This window comes from Theropithecus gelada, chromosome 1 (genome assembly GCF_003255815.1).
Source record: "Theropithecus gelada isolate Dixy chromosome 1, Tgel_1.0, whole genome shotgun sequence".
In the NCBI taxonomy this organism is placed as follows: Eukaryota; Metazoa; Chordata; class Mammalia; order Primates; family Cercopithecidae; genus Theropithecus; species Theropithecus gelada.
This window is the reverse complement of record NC_037668.1, coordinates 191370606-191392849: the sequence shown is the minus strand read 5'-3', so window position 1 is coordinate 191392849 and position 22244 is coordinate 191370606. Positions and strand designations below refer to the sequence as shown.

Below are 22244 nucleotides of genomic sequence, written 5' to 3'. Positions count from 1 at the left end.
ATTTTTGCAATCTACTCATCTGACAAAGGGCTAATATCCAGAACCTACAAAGAACTCCAACAAATTTACAAGAAAAAAACAAACAACCCCATCAAAAAGTGGGCAAAGGATATGAACAGACATTTCTCAAAAGAAGACATTCATACAGCCAACAGACACATGAAAAAAAGCTCATTATCACTGGCCATCAGAGAAATGCAAATCAAAACCACAATGAGATACCATCTCACACCAGTTAGAATGGCAATCATTAAAAAGTCAGGAAACATTATTTGTTTATTATGGCCATTGTTTATCATCTTCCACTAGAAAATAAGCTATATAAGAGCAATTTTTTGTCCATTTTGTTCATTGTTTACCCTAGCCTTCCACATGATAGATAATAAATATGTGTTGCCTCAGCAAAAGAAGTAAAAGTTTAGGGAAGTTAAGTAATTCTAGTAAGTGGCAGAGCTGGAATTTGAGATGTTTAGCATTCAGAGCTACTGTTAGAAAACTTTTAAGTAAATTTATTAACAAGCAGTGATTTTAAAGTACTGCCAGCTAGTTACTGTTCTGGGCTGTATATTTAGGGGCTAATTTTATGATCTAGACTAATCTAAGAACCTCATAACCATATTGATTTTATGGGAAAATACATGCTGAGTTTCAAGGAAAAACTGGTAAAGAACTTTTAGAAAATGATCTGTTCATCACTGTGGACTACCTGTACTGAACACTAAAGGAGTAAGAAAACGTGTAGTTGATAATGATTCTAAAGACTTGGGGAAAAAAGAACATGAGGAATACTGAAAAAAGAACATGAGGGTACTGAAAAATTTTAATAAAAATATTTGTTTAAAACCAATTTTTTAAATGTAAAATTGTAGTCTGGGAATATACCTATGTTAATATTTTACTGACTTAATTTTTCCAGTGCTTGTGGGCCTTCCTAAAACTAATAATTCATTATTATAATCAGTAGCAATTTTGGTTTTATTAATTAAAAATATTTTGTTATGATTTTTGTAGGCTAATGCAGCAATAAACTCTTTCAATTTAGTTCTAGATATGGCTGTGTGTGTGTATCTAGTAAGATATACCATCATGCATCCCTTAAAGACATTTCAGTCAACAATGGACTGCATTTACAATGGTGGTCCCATAAGATTATAATGGAGCTGAAAAACTCCTATCACCCAGTGACATCATAGTATCATAACATTATAGCGCAACACATTACTCACCTATTTATGTTGATGCTGGTATAAAACCTACTGTGCTGCCAGGTATATAAAAGTATAGCATATACAATTATGTACAGTAAATAATACTTTATATGGACAGTAAACAACTATATTACTAGTTTATGTGTTTACTATACTGTGCTTTTTAATTGTTATTTTAGGATGTATTTCTTTTACTTATAAAATAACCATAAAACAGCCTAAGGTAGGTCCTTCAGGAGGCATCCAGAAGAAGGCATTTTTTTTTTGAGTTGGAGTCTGGCTCTGTCGCACAGGCTGTTGTGCAATGGCACAAGCTTGGCTTACTGCAACCTCCGCCTCCTGGGTTCATGCAATTCTCCTGCCTCAGCCTCCCAAGTAGCTGGGAGTATAGATGTGTACCACCACGCCCAACTAATTTTTGTATTTGTAGTAGAGACAGGGTTTCACCATGTTAGTCAGGCTGGTCTTGAACTTCTAACCTCAGGCTATCCATCCGCCTTGGCCTCCCAAAATGCTCGGATTACAGGTGTGAGCCACCACGCCTGGCCTGGTTTTTTTTTTGAGACAGAGTCTTGCTCCGTCGCCCAGGCTGGAGTGCAGTGGCACAATCTCGGCTCACTGCAAAACTCCACCTCCCGGGCTCAAGTGATTCTCTTGCCTCAGCCTCCTGCCACCACACCTGGCTAATTTTGTATTTTTAGTAGAGATGGGATTTCACCATGTTGGTCAGGCTGGTCTCGAACTCCTGACGTCAAATGGTCTGCCTGCCTCGGCTCCCAAAGTGCTAGTATTACAGGCATTAGCCACTGTGCCCAGCCAAGAAGGCATTTTTATCACCGGAGATAACATCTCCTTGCATATTTTTGTCCCTGAAGACCTTCAGTGGGACAAGATGTGAAGGCGGAAGATGATGATATTGATGATTCTGACCCTGTATAGGCCTAGGCTAATGTGGGTGTTTGTGTCTTCATTTTAAATAAAACAGCTTAAAAAGTAAAAACAAATAAATGAAAAAATTTTAAGTAGAAAAATATTATAGAACAAGGAAATAAAGAAAATATTAAAGAATTTCTGTATAGCTGTACAATGTAGTTTTAAGCAAAGTACAAAAGTTGACACGTTTTAAAAATTAAAGGTTATAAAATAAAGTCACAGTAAGCTAAGATTAATTTGTCATTGAAGAAAAATATTTTTGAAATAAATTTATTGTAACCTAAGTGTATAGTGTTTATAAAGGCTACATTAGTGTACAGTAATGTTCCAGACCTTCACATTCACCCATCTCTCACTCACTGACTCACCCAGAGCAACTTCCAGTCCTGCCAGCTGCATTCTCAGTAAGTGCCCTATACAGGCGTGCCATTTTAAATCTTTTATACCACATTTTTGCTGTACCTTTTCTATGTTTAGACACTCAAATAATTATCATACTGTTGTATAAAACCATGGCACATCCATGGTTTCTTGTAGCAACCCAGTAAAGAATTGCCTACCATTCAGTCCATAAGACTAAATAGCATATACCATAACATGCTGTACAAGTTTATAGCTCAGAAGCAATAGGCTATACTATATAGCCTACGTGTGTAATAAGCTGTATCACCTAAGTTTATGTAAGTACTCTCTATGATGTTCTCACAACAACAAAATTGCCTAATGGCACGTTTCTCAGAATGTATTCCTGTCATTAAGGAAAGGGAATGCCCGTGCATATATGTATATGTACTCACATACACACACATGTAGTTGATCCTCATTATTTACAGATTCGGCATTTGCAAATTCACCTACTTGCTTAAATTTATTTGTAACCACAAAGTCAATGCTCTCAATACTTTTATGGTAATTCACTGATATGTGAATATGCAGTGTCAAAAAATTTGAGTCACCTGATGCACACATTTCAAGTTCAGGTGGAATAAGTTCTGCCTTCTTACTTCATTTCTCATGCTGTAAACAAGTATTCTCCTGCAATATACTTATCGCCATGTTTTTTGCATTTCTGTGCTTCTTGGTGATTTTTCTGTTTGAAACGATCCCTAGGTGCAGTGCTGAAATGCTGTCTCCTGTTTCTAGGGACTCAGAGACTGTGATGTGCCTTGCAAAGAAAATACACATTACATAAGCTTCACTGAGGCATGAATTACAGTAATGTTGGCCATGAGTTCAATATTAATGAATCAACTATATATATTAAATAAGGTATCTTTAAACAGAAATACACTTAAAACAACTTTGTGTATTGATTGGTTGCTGAAAATGTTGTGACCAGAAGTTCTCAGGAGCCCAACCCTCTATTATCCCCTAGGGGTAGTAATTCAGTATTTGTTTATAATCAGTGTTGGGGTACCTTTATAGAACATAGCTATTAAGAACAATGAGAATTGACTGTATATATTTGTATACAGTTTGTACAATTTGTATAATTTGTACAATTATCCCCAAGAAGAATAGTTGTCATTTGTTATCTACTTCACTATTTGAATCTTACATTAACCTCCAGTGAAGCCTTGAGATGTGTCTTCAATATCTTTATATTCTGGAGAAATCACCCAAATTGAAATCTTAACACAAACCATTGAATGGATGATTACTAATGAGTAATTTTAAAAATATTTTAACTAATTTTTAAAATGGTGTAATATTCATTCAAATGAATAAAAATAATGTATTATTTGAAAAAGTAGCAGAAGTAACATCCTTGAAGTTACAACTTAGGAAATATTACCAATATTTTTTAATACCTTCAAGGTGCTCCTCTTATATCCAGTCTTTCCCTACCAGAGTAAACCACCCTAGTGAATTTTGTGATTATGGTTATTTCTTTTCTTTTCTTTTCTGTTTTTTTGAGATGGAGTTTCACTCTTGTTGCCCAGGTTGGAGTGCAATGGTGCGATCTCGGCTCACTGCAACCTCTGTGTCCCAGGTTCAAGCGTTTCTTCTGCGTCAGCCTTCCGAGTAGCTGGGATTACAGGCATGCACCACCATGCCCGGCTAATTTTGTATTTTTAGTAGAGATGGAGTTTCTCTATGTTGGTCAGGCTGGTCTTGAACTCCCGACCTCAGGTGATCCGCCCGCCTCGGCCTCCCAAAGTGCTGGGATTACAGGCGTGAGCCACTGCCCTATTTCTCTACATTCTTCAACTAAAGTCGTTTTTCTGGTTGGTTTATGAATAGTTATGAAACGCAGATTAAAAAGAAAAATTGGCATTTTATAGTTAGGTTTTATGGTTGTTCGCCTGAATATCATGAGATCCAGAGACCAAATAGTGACAGTGGCTAAGTACCTGGGCTCTGGCGCTGGACTGCCAGAGTTTGAATTCTAGCTCAGCTGCATTCTAACTGGAACAAATTATTTAACCTACCTTGAATAAATTATTTAATTTTTTAGTGCCTTAGTTTCCTTCCCCTTCCCCTTCCCCTTTCCTCCTTTTCTTTTGCTTTCCTTTCTTTCTTTCTTTTCTTTTCCTTTCTTGTCCGCCTTGCCTCACCTCACCTCACCTCGCCCAGCCCCGCCCCGCCCCGCCTCGCCTCGCCTCGCCTCTTTCCTCTTTCCTCTTGCTCTGTTGCCCATGCTGGAGTGCGGTGGCCTGATCTCAGCTCACCGTAACCTCTGCCTCCTGGGTTCAAGCAATTCTCCTGTCTCAGCCTCCCGAGTAGCTGGGATTACAGGCATGCACCACCGTGCCTAGCTAACTTTTGTGGTTTTAGTGGAGACGGAGTTTTACCATGTTGGCCATAGTTTGGCCAGGCTGGTCTTGAACTCCTGACCTCAGGTGATCCGCCTACCTTGGCCTCCCAAAGTGCTGGGATTACTGGCATGAGCCACTGCGCCTGGCCTTAGCTTCTTTATCTATAAAATTGAGGATAATAAGAGTACTTACTCCCAGAGGGATGCTACAATGATGAAATAAATTAATATAGGTAAATAAATGGAACAGTAGAGTAGTAGTAACTAATAAATAAATGTTAGTTATTTAACAGGTAGAGAAATTAATGCAAAGAATTCTTTTAAAGCTGCTTGAATTCTTACATACTATATTAAGTAATCTTTCTTTAAATATTTCTGTGATTTCTTTTAAACAACTAGTGTCTTATGATTTTTGTCACTCTGTGACCTCTTCTTATTCAACTGATGGTGGGATTACTTAAAATTAGGCTTTCCTTGGTATCTCTTTGTGTCTCCCAGCTTATGTGAGAACAGATTTCTTTTCAGTTTGTAAATAAATTTATTCCACATATTTTTTACTTGGTTGTTCCCCTGACATACTCATTTAAGGGCTACTGCTGCCAAAAATGATAATCCAAAGGCTCATTTATGTGTTTTAAGCCTCATGTTGGCAGAAGTTCTTTGTAGGTTATAGATGAAACAGTTTATCTAATAAATGGCAAATTGCTTTATCAAGCTCCTGTTAAAGTAAAAAAGGAGGTCTGTGTTAGTATTGTCTGTTCTCAACATTGCTATTCAATCTGTACTGAAAAAATCATGACAGTTCAGTATTTACATTAGACATTGGAGACATACGTGTCAGAGTTAAAACTGATGAACTTTGCCACTGTTTATCAATAGCAAGTAAATTGGCAAATATGTCATTTATGTTAGCAGTACCAAGAAGCTGAATGGGAATGTTTTAGAAGTTTGACCCATTCTTGCACTCTCACATGGCAGCCTCTTTATCTTGTTAGAGAACATCTTTTGATTTCCCTTTTCATTCTTCCTGTGAGTCTGAGCTTTCCTTTTTACCTATAAATGTGCTTATCTTATCAAATAGTACTGCATGTTGCCCACTCCTGGGACAAAAGAGAAATACCATTCTGTATTTCTTGTAGCAACCCAGTTAAGGTTTGTGTGTGAGGGAGCATTTTGGAGGAAAGAGACTTGTAGATAAATGTTTAGGTATAATCTAGTTGGAAAACTAAAAACTTTCTATAATAACATTAAGGTAAGTCAAGAGCAGTAGTAGTCATTGTGTGTTTCCGGTTAACCAAGAAAGCCCTACTGCCCTGTGAAAATTTATTTTCTTTTTTTTTTTTTTTGAGACGGAATCTCGCTTTGTCGCCCAGGCTGGAGTGCAGTGGCCGGATCTCAGCTCACTGCAAGCTCCACCTCCCGGGTTTACGCCATTCTCCTGCCTCAGCCTCCGGAGTAGCTGGGACTACAGGCGCCCGCCACCTCGACCGGCTAGTTTTTTGTATTTTTTAGTAGAGACGAGGTTTCACCATGTTAGCCAGGATGGTCTCGATCTCCTGACCTTGTGATCCGCCCGTCTCGGCCTCCCAAAGTGCTGGGATTACAGGCTTGAGCCACCACGCCCGGCCGAAAGTTTATTTTCAAAGTTAGCATTCCTATCAATGGATAGCAGTTACAAGGCAAAAAAAAAAAAAAAAGTCAAATATTGTCCATATTTATTTTATTAAGGAGCACACTTATATTATGTATAAATGTTAGCACCAGAAATATTAAGCCTTATCAACTCTCTATGTTTCCTAAGTTTTATCCTGTGGTCAGCATGATAATTAATATGTTACATAACAAAATTAAAAGTCCTCCTTTCTAAGCCCAGAAGACAGGATTAAGCCTCCCTTGATCAGTTTGTTACTTTTTCCTTTTGAGGATAGGTAATTCTATCCTCCATCTCTATTGAAACCCAAGGCAAGTCAGAACATAGGTACCCCCCATCTTCCATGGACACAAACACAAATATCTAAGAAGCATAATTCAGCACAGAGACAATGTAAGTGATATAATGAAGGTAATAAGGGTATGGGCTTTGTGTTGGAACAGACTTGGGTTCAAATGCTGATTCTACCATTTACTAGCTATATGACCTTGCCCAAGTTAGGCACCTTCTGTAAACCTATTTGCATCTCACAGGACTTGTGAGATTAAGTGAAAACATTGAAAATAACTTAGCATTCCATCTGGCACATAATAAATATGTCAAGTTCTTTCACGCCTTTGTACATGCCCTTTTTTCTGCAGCATGCCTGAATAATTTCTATAGTCTTCCTTCAAAAACATGGGGTCAAGTTTGTAACACTTCTGGTCATGCCATCTTCTTTGAAATTAAGACAACATCACCTTGTCTGTGATGCCTTCCTTGCCTTTAACTCTATTCCCTGTGCTATGACCTGGTTATTTACTCTTTCTCTCTGAGCTTCCATATATCTGTCAGCACTTCTCTCACTGTGCACTATTTCATTGTACATGTTGACCTCCTCCACAGAGCTAAATGCTGAGGAGCATGGACTGTGTCTTTTCAACTTTGTATATGCCTTACTAAGCACAGTTTTTGATATACAGTAGGTGCTCAGTAAATACTCACTTGCTGAATGAAGGTATAAATCACTTTTGGGAGCACAGCCAGAAAAGTAGTCTGCAGTCCGGAGCAGGAAGAGGGACTGGGTACAACCAAATAATTTTTTTCCCCAAAAGTGTTATGAAAAATTTCGAATATACAGAAAAATTGAAAGAATTACAAGGTAAACATCCAAAAACCTGCCACCTAGATTCTAGAATTAGCATTTTGTAAGAATATACTATATTGCCATTAATTGTAAGCATCATGCTGTACAGTAGACCTGTTAAACTTACTCCACCTATCTAACTGTAATTATGTATCCTTTGACCAACATCTCCTCAACACCCCCTTCCTCCTGACCACCACAGCCTCTGGTGACCGCCATTCTACTTTCTAAATCAATGAGGTCAGCTTTTTTTTAGAGTCTGCATATGAGTAAGATCATGTGGTATTTGTTTTTCTGTGCCTGGCATACTTCACTTAATGTAGTATCTTTTAGTTTCATCCATATTGTTGAAAATGACAGGATTGTCTTTTTTATAGCTTAGTATTCCATTGTGTGTGTGTGTGTGTGTGTATGTGTGTGTGTGTATATATATGTGTATATATAGATATATAGATATAAATATATATATATCACATTTTCTTTATCCATTGATCTGCTGATAAGACTCTTAGATTGATTCTGTATCTTGGCTATTGTGAATAGTGCTGTAATAAACATGGGGGTGCAGATTTCTCTTTAATATATTGATTTAATTTCTTTTGCATATATACCCAGTAGTGAGATTGTTGGATCATATGGTAGATCATATGGTAGTTTGAATTTTAATTTTTTGAGGAACATTCATACTGTTTTGAATAATGGTTTTACTAATTTACGTTCCCACCAACAATGTGCAAGGGTTTCTTTTTCTCCACATCCTTGCCAACAGTTATCTTTTGTCTTTTGATAGCCATTCTAAAATGAGTTAGGTGATATCTCATTGTGGTTTTGATTTGCATTTCCAGGACAATTAGTGATACTGAGCATGTTTTCATATTCCTGTTGTATGTCTTCTTTTAAGGCATATCTATTCACGTCTTTTGCTTATTTTAAATTGGGTTGTTCATTTTCTTGCTATTGAGTTGTTTGAGTTCCTCATATAATTTTCATTATTAACCCCTCATCAGATGTTTTATTAGTTTGTTTTCACACTGCTAAAAAGAACTGCCTGAGACTGGGTAATTTATAAAGGAAAGAGGTTTAATTGACTCATAGTGCAGCATGGGAGGGAGGTCTCAGGAAGTTTACAGTCATGGTAGAAGGCAAAGGGCAAGCAAGGCTCCTTCTTCACAGGGTGGCAAGAAGGAGAACGAATGCAGGAGGAACTACAAAACACTTATAAAACTATCACATCTCTTTTTTTTTTTTTTTTTTTTTGAGACGGAGTCTCGCTCTGTCGCCCAGGCTGGAGTGCAGTGGCCGGATCTCAGCTCACTGCAAGCTCTGCCTCCCAGGTTCACGCCATTCTCCTGCCTCAGCCTCCCGAGTAGCTGGGACTATAGGCGCCCGCCACCACGCCCGGCTAGTTTTTTGTATTTTTTTAGTAGAGACGGGGTTTCACTGTGTTAGCCAGGATGGTCTCGATCTCCTGACCTCGTGATCCGCCCGTCTCGGCTTCCCAAAGTGCTGGGATTACAGGCGTGAGCCACCGCGCCTGGCCGAAACTATCACATCTCATGAGAACTCACTGACTATCATGAGAACAGCATGGAGGAAACCACTCCCCTGATTCAGTTACCTTCACCTGGTTTCTCCCTTGGCACTTGGGGATTTTGGGGATTGCAATTCAAGATGAGATTTTAGGTGGGGACACAGCCAAATCATATCAGATGTATAGTTTGCAAATAATTTCTCCCATTCTGTAGGTTGTCTCTTCACTCAGTTGGTTGTTTTCTTTGCTATGCAGAAGCTTTTTAGTTTGATGCAATCCCTTTTTTCTATTTTTACTTTTATTGTCTGTGCCTTTGAAGTCATATCCAAAAAATCATTGCCCAGACCAATGTCCTTGAGCGTTTTCTCTTTATTTTCTTCTAGTAGTTTCATAGTTTCGAGTCTTAACATCTTTAATCCATTTAGAGTTTATTTTTGCAAATGGTGAGAGATAAGGGTCTAACTCTATTATTCTGCATTTGCATATGCAGTCTTCTCAGAACCATATATGGAAGAGACTATTCTTTCCACATTGTATGTTCTTAGTACCTCTGTTGAAAATCAGTTGGCTGTAAATGTGTGAATTTATTTCTAGGCTCTCTATTCTGTTTCATGGGTCTAGCTTTCTGTTTTTATCTCAGTCCCATGCTGTTTAGGTTACTATAGCTTTGTTGTATATTTTGAAGCCAAGTCATGTGATGCCTTCAGCTTTGTTCTTTTTGCTCAAGATTGTTTTGACTAGTCAAGGTCTTTTGTGGTTCAATATAAATCTTAAAGTTTTATTTTTCTATCTTTGTAAAGAATGTCATTGGCATTTTTATGAGGATTCCATTGAATACATAGGTCACTTTGGACTGTATGGGCATTTTAACAATATTAATTTTTCCAGTTCATGAACGTGGGATATCTTTCCATTTATTTGTATCTTCAATTTATCTCATCAATATATTACAGTTTTTAGTATACAGATTTTTCACTTCCTTGGTTAAATTTATTCCTAAATATTTTTTTTTTTTTTTTGAGACGGAGTCTCGCTCTGTCGCCCAGGCTGGAGTGCAGTGGCCGGATCTCAGCTCACTGCAAGCTCCGCCTCCCGGGTTCACGCCATTCTCCTGCCTCAGCCTCCCGAGTAGCTGGGACTACAGGCGCCCGCCACCTCGCCCGGCTAGTTTTTTGTATTTTTTTAGTAGAGACGGGGTTTCACCGTGTCAGCCAGGATGGTCTCGATCTCCTGACCTCGTGATCCGCCCGTCTCGGCCTCCCAAAGTGCTGGGATTACAGGCTTGAGCCACCGCGCCCGGCTCCTAAATATTTTTATAGCTATTTTATTTTTAATTTTTAATTTTTAAATTCTGTGGGTACATAGTGGGTATATATATTCATGGGATACGTGAGATGTTTTGATATGGGCACGCAATGTGAAATAATCACATCATGGAGAATGGGGTATTCATGCTCAGAAGCATTTATACTTTGTGTTGTAAACAATCCAATTACACCCTTTTAGGTATTTTTAAATGTACAGTAACGTTATTATTAAGTATAGTCACCCTGTTATGCTATCAAATAGTAGGTCTTACTCATTCTTTCTTCTTTTTTTCTGATTAATCATCCCCACCTTTTCCCTGAATTCTCCCAATAACTACCCTTCTCAGCCTCTGGTAACCATCCTTCTATTCTGTATGTCCATGAATTCAGTTGTTTTGATTTTTAGATATCACAAATAATTGAGAAAATGTGATGTTTGTTTTTCTGTGCCTGGCTTATTTCACGTAACATAAAGATCTCCAGTTCTATCCATGTTGTTGCAATTGGTAAGATATTATTTTTTAAGGCTGAATAGCACTCTGTTGTTTATATGTACCACATATTCTTTATCCATTCATCTGATGATGGACTCTACATTGCTTCCAAGTCTTGGCTAATATGAACAGTGCTATAATAAACATGGGAATGCAGATATCTCTTCAGTATACTCATTTCCTTTCTTTTGATTATAACTAGCAATGGGATTGCTGGATCATATGGTAGTTCCATTTTTAGTGTTTTGAGGAGCCTCCAAACTGTTCTCCATAGTGGTTGTACTAATTTACATTCCCATCAACAGTGTATAAAGGTACCCTTTTCTCCACATTTTTGCCAGCATTTGTTATTGCCTGTCTTTCAGATATAAACCTGTAGATATTTTAAATGGAATTGTTTTCTTGATTCTTTTTTCAAACAGTTCACTGTTAGTGCACAGAAATGCTACTAACACACTTTTTATAAGTCGATTTTGTATTCTGCAGCTTTACTAAATTCATTTATTAGTTCTAAGTTTTTTGGTACAGTCTTCAGGGTTTTCTACATATAAAATCATGTCATCTGCAGACAGGGACAATTCAGTTTCTTCCTTTCCAATTTGGATACCTTTTATTTCTTTCTTTTGCCAAATTTCTTTGGCTAAGACTTCCAGTACTGTGTTGAATGGAAGTGAGAATGGACATCCATATCTTGTTCCAGTTCAGCTTTTCCTCATTCAGCATGATGTTAGCTGTGGGTTGTCATATATGGCCATTACCTTTTTGAGGTACATTTCTTTTATATCTAATTTTGAGAGTTTTAAATCATGGAGTGATGCTGAATTTTGTCAAATGATTTTTCTGCATTTATTGAAATGACTTTTATCATTTCTTCTTCTAATGTGATGTATCACATTTATTTTACATATAGCGAATCATCCTTGCATCCCTGAGGTTAATTACTTGATCATAGTGGATGATCTTTTTGATGTGGTATTCTATTTGGCTAATTAGTATTTTGTTGAGAATATTTGCTTGTATGTTTATCATAGATATTGGCCTGTAGTTTTCTTTTTTTGTTGTACCTTTGTCTGGTTTTGGTATCAGAGTAATGCTGGTCTAGCAGAATGAGTTTGGAAATAATTCCTCCTCTTCAATTATTTGGAAGAGTTTGAGAAAAAATTGGTGTTAGCAGTTTAAATATTTGGTAGAATTCAGCTATATTTTTTAACTATCTGGCTTTTTGTTGATAGGAGACTTTTTTTTTTTTTTTTTTTGAGACGGAGTCTCGCTCTGTGGCCCAGGCTGGAGTGCAGTGGCCGGATCTCAGCTCACTGCAAGCTCTGCCTCCCGGGTTTACACCATTCTCCTGCCTCAGCCTCCCGAGTAGCTGGGACTACAGGCGCCCGCCCCCTCGCCAGGCTAGTTTTTTGTATTTTTTAGTAGAGACGGGGTTTCACCATGTTCGCCAGGATGGTCTCGATCTCCTGACCTCGTGATCCACCCGTCTCGGCCTCCCAAAGTGCTGGGATTACAGGCTTGAGCCACCGCGCCCGGCCCAATAGGAGACTTTTTATTACTGATTCAGTCTCCTTACTCCTCTATTTCTTTATAATTCATCTTTGATCAGTTTTATATGTACACAGATTTATCCATTCTAAGTTATCTAATTCGTTGTCATATAATTGTTCACAATAATTTCTTATGATCCTTTAATTTCTGTAGTATCAGTTATAATGTCTCCTTCTTTATCTCTGATTTTGAGTCTTTTCTCACTTTTTCTTAGTCTAGCTGTTTATTTTGTTTATGTTTTCAAATGAACAACTCATTTCATTGATTTCTTTTTCTTTTTTTCTTTTTTGAGACGGAGTCTCCCTTTGTTGCCCGGGCTGGCGTGCATGGCTCAATCTCTGCTCACTGCAACCTCCGCCTCCCCGGTTCAAGCCATTCTCCTGCCTCAGCCTCCTGAGTAGCTGGGATTACAGTTTTGTTTTTGTTTTCGTTTTTGGTTTTTTGTTTCTTTGTTTTATTTTTATTTTCCATTCCATTTATTTTTAGTCTGATCTTTGTTATTTTCTTTCTTCTACTAATTTTGGGCTTAGTTTGTCTTTTTCTAGTTCTTTGAGATCCAAGATTAGGTTTTTTATTTGCAAACTTTCTCCTTTATAGACATTTATTGCTGCAAATTTCCCTCTCAAACTGCTTTTGCTGCATCCCATAGGTTTTGGTATGTTGTGTTTTCATTTTTCTCGAAAAAAAAAATTAAATTTTCTTTATAATTTCTTCATTGACTTGTTGATTGTTCAAGAGCATACTGTTTAATTTCCATGTGCTTGTGAATTTTTAAACATTCCTCCTGTTACTGATTTCTAGTATTATACCGTGGTTGGAGATCTACAGTTTTTAGGAATCTTGCACTTAGACATCTTTCATGGGAAAGGGGAAGCCTTGAGAATATACTTATCATTCATGTAACATGCTTTGTCATCAACAAATCTCAGAGTTCCTAGTTCATGGAAAAGGAACAGACATGGAATATTCCAAATAGGGATAGGATTCAAACTTTTCCATCATTTCTTTCCTTTTTTCTTTCTGTATTCTCTCTTTATCCTACTTCCAACCCCTAATACACACACACACACACACACACACACACACACAGAGAAGAGTGTATGAGGGTTCCCTTTCCTCCACATCTATAAGCTCACATACATCCATGAGCTCTAGATAAAAGTACAAATTAAGCAATCAAATATAAATATATAAATCAAAGAAAAATAAGTAAAAGAATACCAATTGATCTTTCAAGATTAGGCAGAGCTCTGGAAACTGATGATAATGAAGAAAAGCTCATTTCACATTCATTATGTAATGATTCCCATGATCTAATTTTTCTCTCATTAGAACAGAGAGTGATAATATCATTAGCAGAAAAAGTTAAAGGAGAACAATGGACCATAGTATGATTTTTTTTTTTTAGACTGAGTGATTGCCTTTCTATTTACTGAAAGATCTGAAAGAGTTTACAAAATTAAAACTCATGTAAAAATAGATAAACACAGTGACCAAGAGGAGTGGATGCTATCAGGTACCTGAGATGAGCTATTTTCTATAGTTGAGTAATGAATCTGATTATTAATTTCTGTTAATGAAAGCAAAAAGAAAATGCTAAATTATATATTTCTCTTCTTAATGCATTCTTTTGAAAAAATAAGGGCACAAAATTTTTTTTATTTTTCATGCACAGAATTGGAAGAATATAACCAGAGATGCATGGTTATACTAGGTATGGGCATTTGGAGTAATATGGTAGAGAGTGACTTCAGTGTGGTTTTATAAAAGATGCATAGGTGGTACCTAAATGAAAATTCTTATATGGACTGGGGTTCTAGAGTTGAGCATGCTGAAGTCTGAAAGGCTGAATATGTAATGTCAAATGCTAATTCAGTAAAGATAGTTCTGTGGAATATGGTACTTTGCTACCTCATTATTTAGCTTTACACAGAGATAATATTTAAAGCATGTGGAAATTTTTGTCATCAATAAATCACATAGTATGTCTTCCTCAAGGAAAATGAGCAAAGGATGACTTTTACTGCATATAAATTATACCTCCATAAACATGATTTGTAATAAAATAAATTGTTTTTGAGTGTTCAGAGTTTTTAATAGCTGAAAGACTGCATTGCTATCACCTAGTTCTTAGATGTCATAGAATCTATGTGATTCTGGCCACATGCTGAATTATAACCAAAACATAGTGGTACTTAAAAGCCCCTGTAGCTCTCATACTTCTCCTAATATAAGCTTTTGGTTAAAACAAGAAACGTTTTTGAAAGAAGCATATTGTCATTATCCTTTTGTGAAATTTTAAGAGCCAGATTTGTATTCGTTACAAATCTCGTTAGCACAGTGGTGGATAACAGAAGAACTTGCAAGTAAAACCGAGGTTTTTTTGTTTTGTTTTTTTTGTTGTTGTTGTTGTTGTTGTTTTTGAAGTAAAAGAAAGAAAAAGCAGCTTTGAAGCAGGTACTTACACAAATACTACTTTGATTTACCACATGTCTGTAATGGATGGCCTGGGAGTAGTGACTGCAGCCTAAAAAGTGATTTAGGGCATGGGGTATTAACAGATGACCTTATCCGGAAAATAATTTTAGTTATCCTGTGGAAGTTCTGATTTTAGTTGACAAGACAGAAGCTTTTATAGACCTGTATATTGTTGCGACTACAATATGTTATTCTAAGAAGGCTTTTTAATAGATTTGCTGAGTGTAGTTGATGAAAATGGCCGTTTTAAATATTAGGGAATTCATACTAGATTTACTGTTTCAGTTTTTTCATTACAGATTTTGAGAGGCTTCTCCTGGTAGTAAAAGGTCAGACGAAACTGTTACTGTAGAATTCACTAGATTACTTATTCAGTTTGTGAGTTTTAGAAAATGTTCTTCTATAGAGATTTTAAATAGTTTTTGTGACAAAGCAAAAACAAAGCAAACCGAAGTTCTCCCTGGGTTGAAGCAGCTCATCAAATATTTTAACATTTGGAGTTTCAACTTCTAAGTGAAAAGATTCCTGATTTTAAAATATAAAAGGATTATTTGAGAAGCACATACTTTGTGCATGAATGAAGAAATGTATCTGTTTTCCAGTGAAAGTTTACATTTTGGTGACTGCTTCTTCTGAAGCGATAGCATGGTCAGTAGTATTCTAACATCTTTGGATACTGTTAGCTTCAGCCATGATATGGTTTGATTAATTGAACTGTTTCCATATGGTGGTATCTATACTAATCTGATTTTCTTTTTTATGTTACATAAAATTCCTCTCATAATTTGAGTATGTACTGGATTGAAAAAATTTATGATAGCTTAAACTCAGAGGAAATAATTTTCTAAAGGAGTCATCTGTAGATGGTTTATGTTAAAGTTGGACAAATGGATAGAACATCAAGATTTTAATATTTGTTTCCACATTTGTCCCACATATAGCATAACAATCAGGGAAGTAGCCAGATTGGGTGGCTCATGCCAGTAATCCAAGCACCCTGGATGGCTGAGGCAGAAGGAACACTTGAATTCAGGAGTTTGAGACCAGTCTAGGCAACATAGTGAGACCCCATCTCTACCAAAAAAAAAAAAAAAAAATGATCCGGGCATGGTGGCACGTGCCTCCCAGAGCTATTTGGGAGGCTAAGGTGGGAGAATCCTTTTAGCCTGGAAGGTGGAGGCTGCAGTGAGCCGACAGAGGGAGACCTGTCTCAAAACAAAAAAGAATCAGAGAAGATACACATTCATTTGCTTTTAGAACTTATAATAAACCGTTAATAACAACTCAAGGATTAATTAGGCCTAACATTTGAGCCTAAGTATAGCATAACACTTCTGTTACAAATTATTGGAGGCCTTTGTGAATTATCTAGTTAATTTCATCTGAAGAAAGAGACCTAAAAAGGAAGCTGCGGTAGACCTGCTTTTGCCACGTACCCCACTTCATTTCTTATGGCTAAGGTTGCCACAGTAGCCCTAGTTTCGAACCTTTGCCTTGGTAGCATAACACCAAATTTTTCTGAGGCTATAGCTTTGGAGTTGGAATTGCCTAGATCTTCACAGAAATGATTATGCTGAAATCTATTGGGTTGACAGAGAGCTGGGTACATACCACCCCACTGACCTATCATATTTGGGGAGGATGACAGTTGGCAAGGATTGGCACCATTATCGGTATTTTAAAAAGGTATCAAGAAATTATACAGGCAAGTTTATAGCTTTAAATGCCTATATTAGAAAAGAAGATAGATCTAAGTTTCTATCTTAACAAGTAGAAAATTAAGAACAAATTAAAGCCTAAGTAAATAGATGGAAAGAAATAATAAAGAACAGAAATAAATGAAATAGAAAATGTATTAGAAAAGGAAAAAGATAAAACCAAAAGCCACATCTTTGAAAAGATTAATAAAATTAATAAATCCTTACCAAGACTAATCAAGGAAAAGAGAAAATATAAGTTTAAGCTTTTATCAGTGAAAGAGGATAAATCACATACAGATATTAAAAAGTCAATTAGGGACTTTTATGAACAAATTTATGTCAGTAACCTTAACAATTTAGATACATTTTTTGAAAAACACAAATTATTTAAATTGAAACAAAAACTGGGCTGTGACAATTAGAATGCCCTACCCAACCAGGCCAAAGTCTAACAGGAAGAAAAACAGAGGGAGGTGTTGTTGTTGTTGTGTGTCATTTTAAATAAATGCAGGAGCTATAGTAAGACAGTCCCTTTTAAACAAGGTAGCAAAAAATGTCCCTTTTAAATGAAGTTGTCCAGATCATATGAATCCAGGCCAGCCAACAGGCATTTTGCCCACTCAAACAATTGGGCAGGCTGTAATCCCAGCCCTTTGGAAGGCTGAGGTGGTTGGATCACTTGAGCCCAGGAGCTCCAGACCTGGGCAACATGGCAAAACCCCGTCTCTACTAAATATAGAAAAAACTTAGCTGAGTGTGGTGGGGCAGCCTATAGTCCTAGCTACTCAGGAGGCTGAGGTGGGTCGATCGCTTGAGCCTGGCAGGTGGAGGTTGTGGTGATCATGCCACTGCACTCCAGCCTGGGTGTCAGAGTCAGACCCTGCCTCCAAAAAAACCAAAAAACAAAAACCAACAACACATAATTGTGCAGGAAATTGAACAATCACAAAAGAATATGTATCAATTGTCTAAAGGTACGTGGAAACATTTTCTGTATCATTAGCTACCAGGTAAATGAAAGTCAAAACTACAGGAATTAATTAAAAGGAAGAAGACTGACAGTATCAAGTATTGACAAGGAAGTGAAGCAAAGGGTACTCTCATATGTTGCTGCTAGGAGTGTAATAATTGTATAACCACTTTGGGAAACAATTTGGCAATTTCCTATAAAGATAAACTTACCCTTAATATTTGAAGTTGGAACCTCCATTCCTAGGTATTTATTCAAGGAAAATGAAAATCTGTATCCACAAATGCCATGTATATATTTACAGCCCTATTCATACTAGCCGAAAGCTGGAAACAGAGGAATGAATAAACAGATCGTGGTATATTCATACAGTATATATTCATGCTACTCACCAATGAAAAGGAGTGAACTGCCGACGCACACATGAAAGAATCTCAGGAACGTTATGCTGAGTAAAAGTAGCTAGACACAAAAGCATACATATTATATGAGTACATTATTGTAGGATTCCATTCATATGAAATTTTTAAAAATGCAAAATTAATATATTATGATAAAATTCAGATCTGTGGTTGCCTGGAGTGGAGGTGTTTGACTAAAGAGAGGCATGGGGGAACATTCTGGAGTGATGGAAATATTTATAATGGCAGGGCGACATAAATGCCCCAGCTCAAGGAACTGTACAATTAAAATGTGTGCCTTTCACTGAATATCAGCTATACATCAATACAGTTTATATTTTTGAGTAAAAGGGAGTTCCAGACTGTGCTCTGACAACTTTGGCATATGGGGAATACTACACTTACCCTCCATAAATGAAGCCTTCCTAGTTATCTTTGATAAGCCTTGTCCTAGACAGAGACAATTTTTATACTGACAAAATAAAAATACATTCTATAAGGCAAATTAAATGGAAATCTCCTCACTAAAATGAAGTACCACACATAGATGGAATACATGGGATGAGATACACATCCTGGACTCTTTGAGAGTCTTTTAAAAATATATTTGGCAGGCTGGGCATGGTGGATTATGCCTGTAATCCCAGCACTTTGGGAGGCTGAGGTGAGAGGAACACCTGAGGTCAGGAGTTCAAGACCAGCCTGGCCAAGATGGTGAAACCCTGTCTCTACTAAAAATATGAAAATTAGCTGGGTGTGGTGGTGGGCCCTTGTAATTGCAGCTACTCAGGAGGCTGAGGCAGGAAAATCGCTTGAACCTGGGAGGCAGAGGTTGCAGTGAGCCGAGATCATGCTGTTGCACTACAACCTGGGAGACAAAACTCAGTCTCAAAAAAAAAAAATATATATATATATATATGTGTGTGTGTGTGTGTGTGTGTGTGTATAAAATATATATACATATTTATATATATAAAATATATATACATATTTATATATATAATATATATATACATATTTATATATATAAAATATATATACGTATTTATATATATAAAATATATATACGTATTTATATATATAAAATATATATACACACACATACATATCTCAACATCTAAATTTTAAAATTCTAATTCAGGGTTCAGTGACTGGACCATGCAGCCTATTTTTGTACTGCCCCAATGTAGGAATGGTTTTACATTTTAAAAAGTTGTTTAAAAAAAAAGTCCTATCCCTTAAGAAAAAAAAAAGCAACCAGTACTATAAGTGTTCCTCAAAGTCTACAATATTTACTTTCCGAACTTTTGCAGAAAAAGCTTTCTAACTCCTATTCTTTACCCTTTGATCTGCACACTCTACCTACTGTAACTGATTCAGCCTCTCAAAAACTAACATGTCTTTTTTTTTTTTTTGCATTAGAGAATCCTAGATGTTTGTAGTACTAATTAGTATACACTAAGCATACAGCCTTATTTCCTTTCCTCTGAAAACTAAGAGGGAATGTTAAGTTGAATGATATGATAGCTACTTCCCAAGGAATGCTGTATTTCTTATAAATTGGCCTCTTTGGCTGTATTCCAGATGACGTTAAAGCTGTGGAATAGCCAAAGCACCTGAAATAGCAGGTATATATGTAGCATGAAGCCCTTAGCCATTTTGCAAAAAGCACGGGGCAATGCTAAATATTTCTGGTTTGCCCCAGTGGTATAGATTGGAGGAAACATTTTTACTCTTCAGCCTTCATGAAAAATGGCAGGATAGTTTAAAAGGTCTTTTGAGAAATTTTGGAGGTTCTAAAGGGTTTTGTTTTGGTTTTTTTTTTGGCATGGGGTTGTCAGAATAGCAAATCTGCACTACAGTCTCAGCAATATCAAGATTTCCCCCTTCAGTGCATTTGAACTCACACTTCAACCTTAGAATCTTCTTACTCTCTCTCACCTTTTGCCTCTGCCTCCTGTGATCTCATACAGCTGACCTCAAACCATAATGGATCTTTTATAATTAACTTAGGTCCTCTGAGCATCTCTTTATTTCAAAATTTTAAAGATGAACCTGGGATAAAGGGACATAGAGCTGCTTTAGGAAATACATAGCCTCTTTCGGGATCTCACTGTGCTAGTGATACACACATTCAAGTTTGAAAGACCAGTGGAATTGTGGTGGATAGCCCAGGGACAGGAACAAGCAGGAGCCTGGTATGAGCTAACATTTAAGTTAAAATCTGTGACTATTTATGATATTTCTTTTCATCTTTTCTCTAGGCCTACTCTGTGTATGATGAAGACATTGGATACTGTCAAGGGCAGTCTTTTCTTGCTGCTGTATTACTGCTGCATGTAAGTAACGGTCCATGTGATAAATAGCACAGTGCTGCCAAGTTTATTGTACTTTCTACTGCCTTTGTTCTTCCTTCTTATTTCCCATTTACCTGATGGAGATTACATATGGCATATCTTTTTAAAAATGTACATTAGGTGATAAAATAAGAAATATTATGTCAAAAATAGGACAGTTTCTCAATGGAATTAGTTTTGTTGTCTAGAAAAGGATAAATTGCTTATTTGGAGTTATTTTTAACTAGAATTCTCTGGAATTAAAGAAGTCGGTGTAACTGCCCAAATATCAGGACCTGGACCATTAAGACCCACTGTACTGTGACAAGGAAGTCCTTTATCATTTCTGTGATGTATTTTTATATATCCTCTTTCCTGTCAGTTACCTTCATTTGACAGATCATTTATTGAGCATCAATTGTCAGGTACTGGGCTATGAAGTGGGGTTATAAAGATGAATCATTTATAATTTGTGTTCTCAAAGGCTTCATAGTCCAAGATGGGGCACAGATAATGTAGGCATGCACTTATAATTTTCATTCTCTTTTATGTGTCTTTATTTTTCTGATGACAAAAATAATACATACTCATTAAATAACTTACAGTATGCTAAGGGAAAGTGATACACAGGTTAAGAGAATAGAGAAGAGAATTACCCAACCAAGCTCTGCCAGAACTTTCAGAAAAGACTTTCTGGAGGAGGTGGCGGCTTTGTCAAGACATAAATGAGATTGGAGAAGGTGAGAGGGGAAAGGGAAGGGGAAAGAATTATTGACAAATATCACAGTATGAGAAAATGTATGGAAATATGATAGGGCACAGTGTACAAAGGGAACAATATGAAATTACAGTTTACTGTAGCAGTTGTACACTGGGAGTGGTATGACGTAAAAATGGTAAGATGGGAAATTGTGAAGACTTTGTAATATGTCAAAAATGCCGACTTTATTCTAGAGCTAATGAGGAACCATTGATCACTTGGGAGCAAGGGAATAATACAGTCATATGATCATTTTAGATAAATTCTTTTAATACCTGTGTAAAGGGCAGAATTAAGGGAAACAGACAGCAGCAGAGAGACCAGGTAGAAAATATCAATATGGCCAGGCATAGTGGCTCACACCTGTAATCCCACAATTTTGGGAGGTTGAGGCAGGAGGATCACTTGAGCCCAGGAATTTGAAACCAGCCTAGGCAATATAATGAGACACCATCTCTACCACACACACACAAAAGGTATCTGGGCATGGTGGTGAGCACCCATAGTCGTGGTAAGCACCCGTTGTGGTGTTGAGCTACCTGGGAGGCTGAAGTGGGAGGATCACTTGAGCCTGGGAGTTCAAGGCTGCAATGAGTCTTGATTGCACCACTGCAGTCCAGCTTGGGCAACAGAAGGAGACTGTGTCTCAAAAAATAATAGTAATAAAAAGGAAAAGAAAATGTCAATTTAAATGAGAGATGTTGAGAGCCCAGAGAAAAGCAGAATTAAGAAACATTCAGGGAGCAAAATTGTTAGGTTTGTGGATGGACTGGCAAAGGAGCAGTCAAAGGTGACATATCTAGTTTCCTGGCTTTGGTGACTGGATGAATGTTGTATTGTGAGTTGAGATAGAAAATATATTTATGGAGATTGAATGAAGGAAAAAGTTTAGGAGTTGATGAGTTCTTTTTTTTTTTTTTTTTGAGACGGAGTCTCGCTCTGTGGCCCAGGCTGGAGTGCAGTGGCGCCATCTCAGCTCACTGCAAGCTCCGCCTCCTGGGTTCACGCCATTCTCCTGCCTCAGCCTCCCGAGTAGCTGG

The 22244-nt window shown here is 37.1% G+C and overlaps 1 protein-coding gene across 1 annotated transcript in view; it reads left to right on the top strand.

Annotated features, from left to right (window-relative positions):
- RABGAP1L (RAB GTPase activating protein 1 like) overlaps positions 1 to 22244 on the top strand; it is an 802566-nt gene that overhangs the window by 461913 nt on the left and 318409 nt on the right. The window contains exon 15 of the mRNA XM_025368997.1: positions 20373 to 20447. Within this exon, the coding sequence (XP_025224782.1) occupies positions 20373 to 20447 (75 nt within the window). The remainder of the gene's footprint in view (positions 1 to 20372; positions 20448 to 22244) is intronic.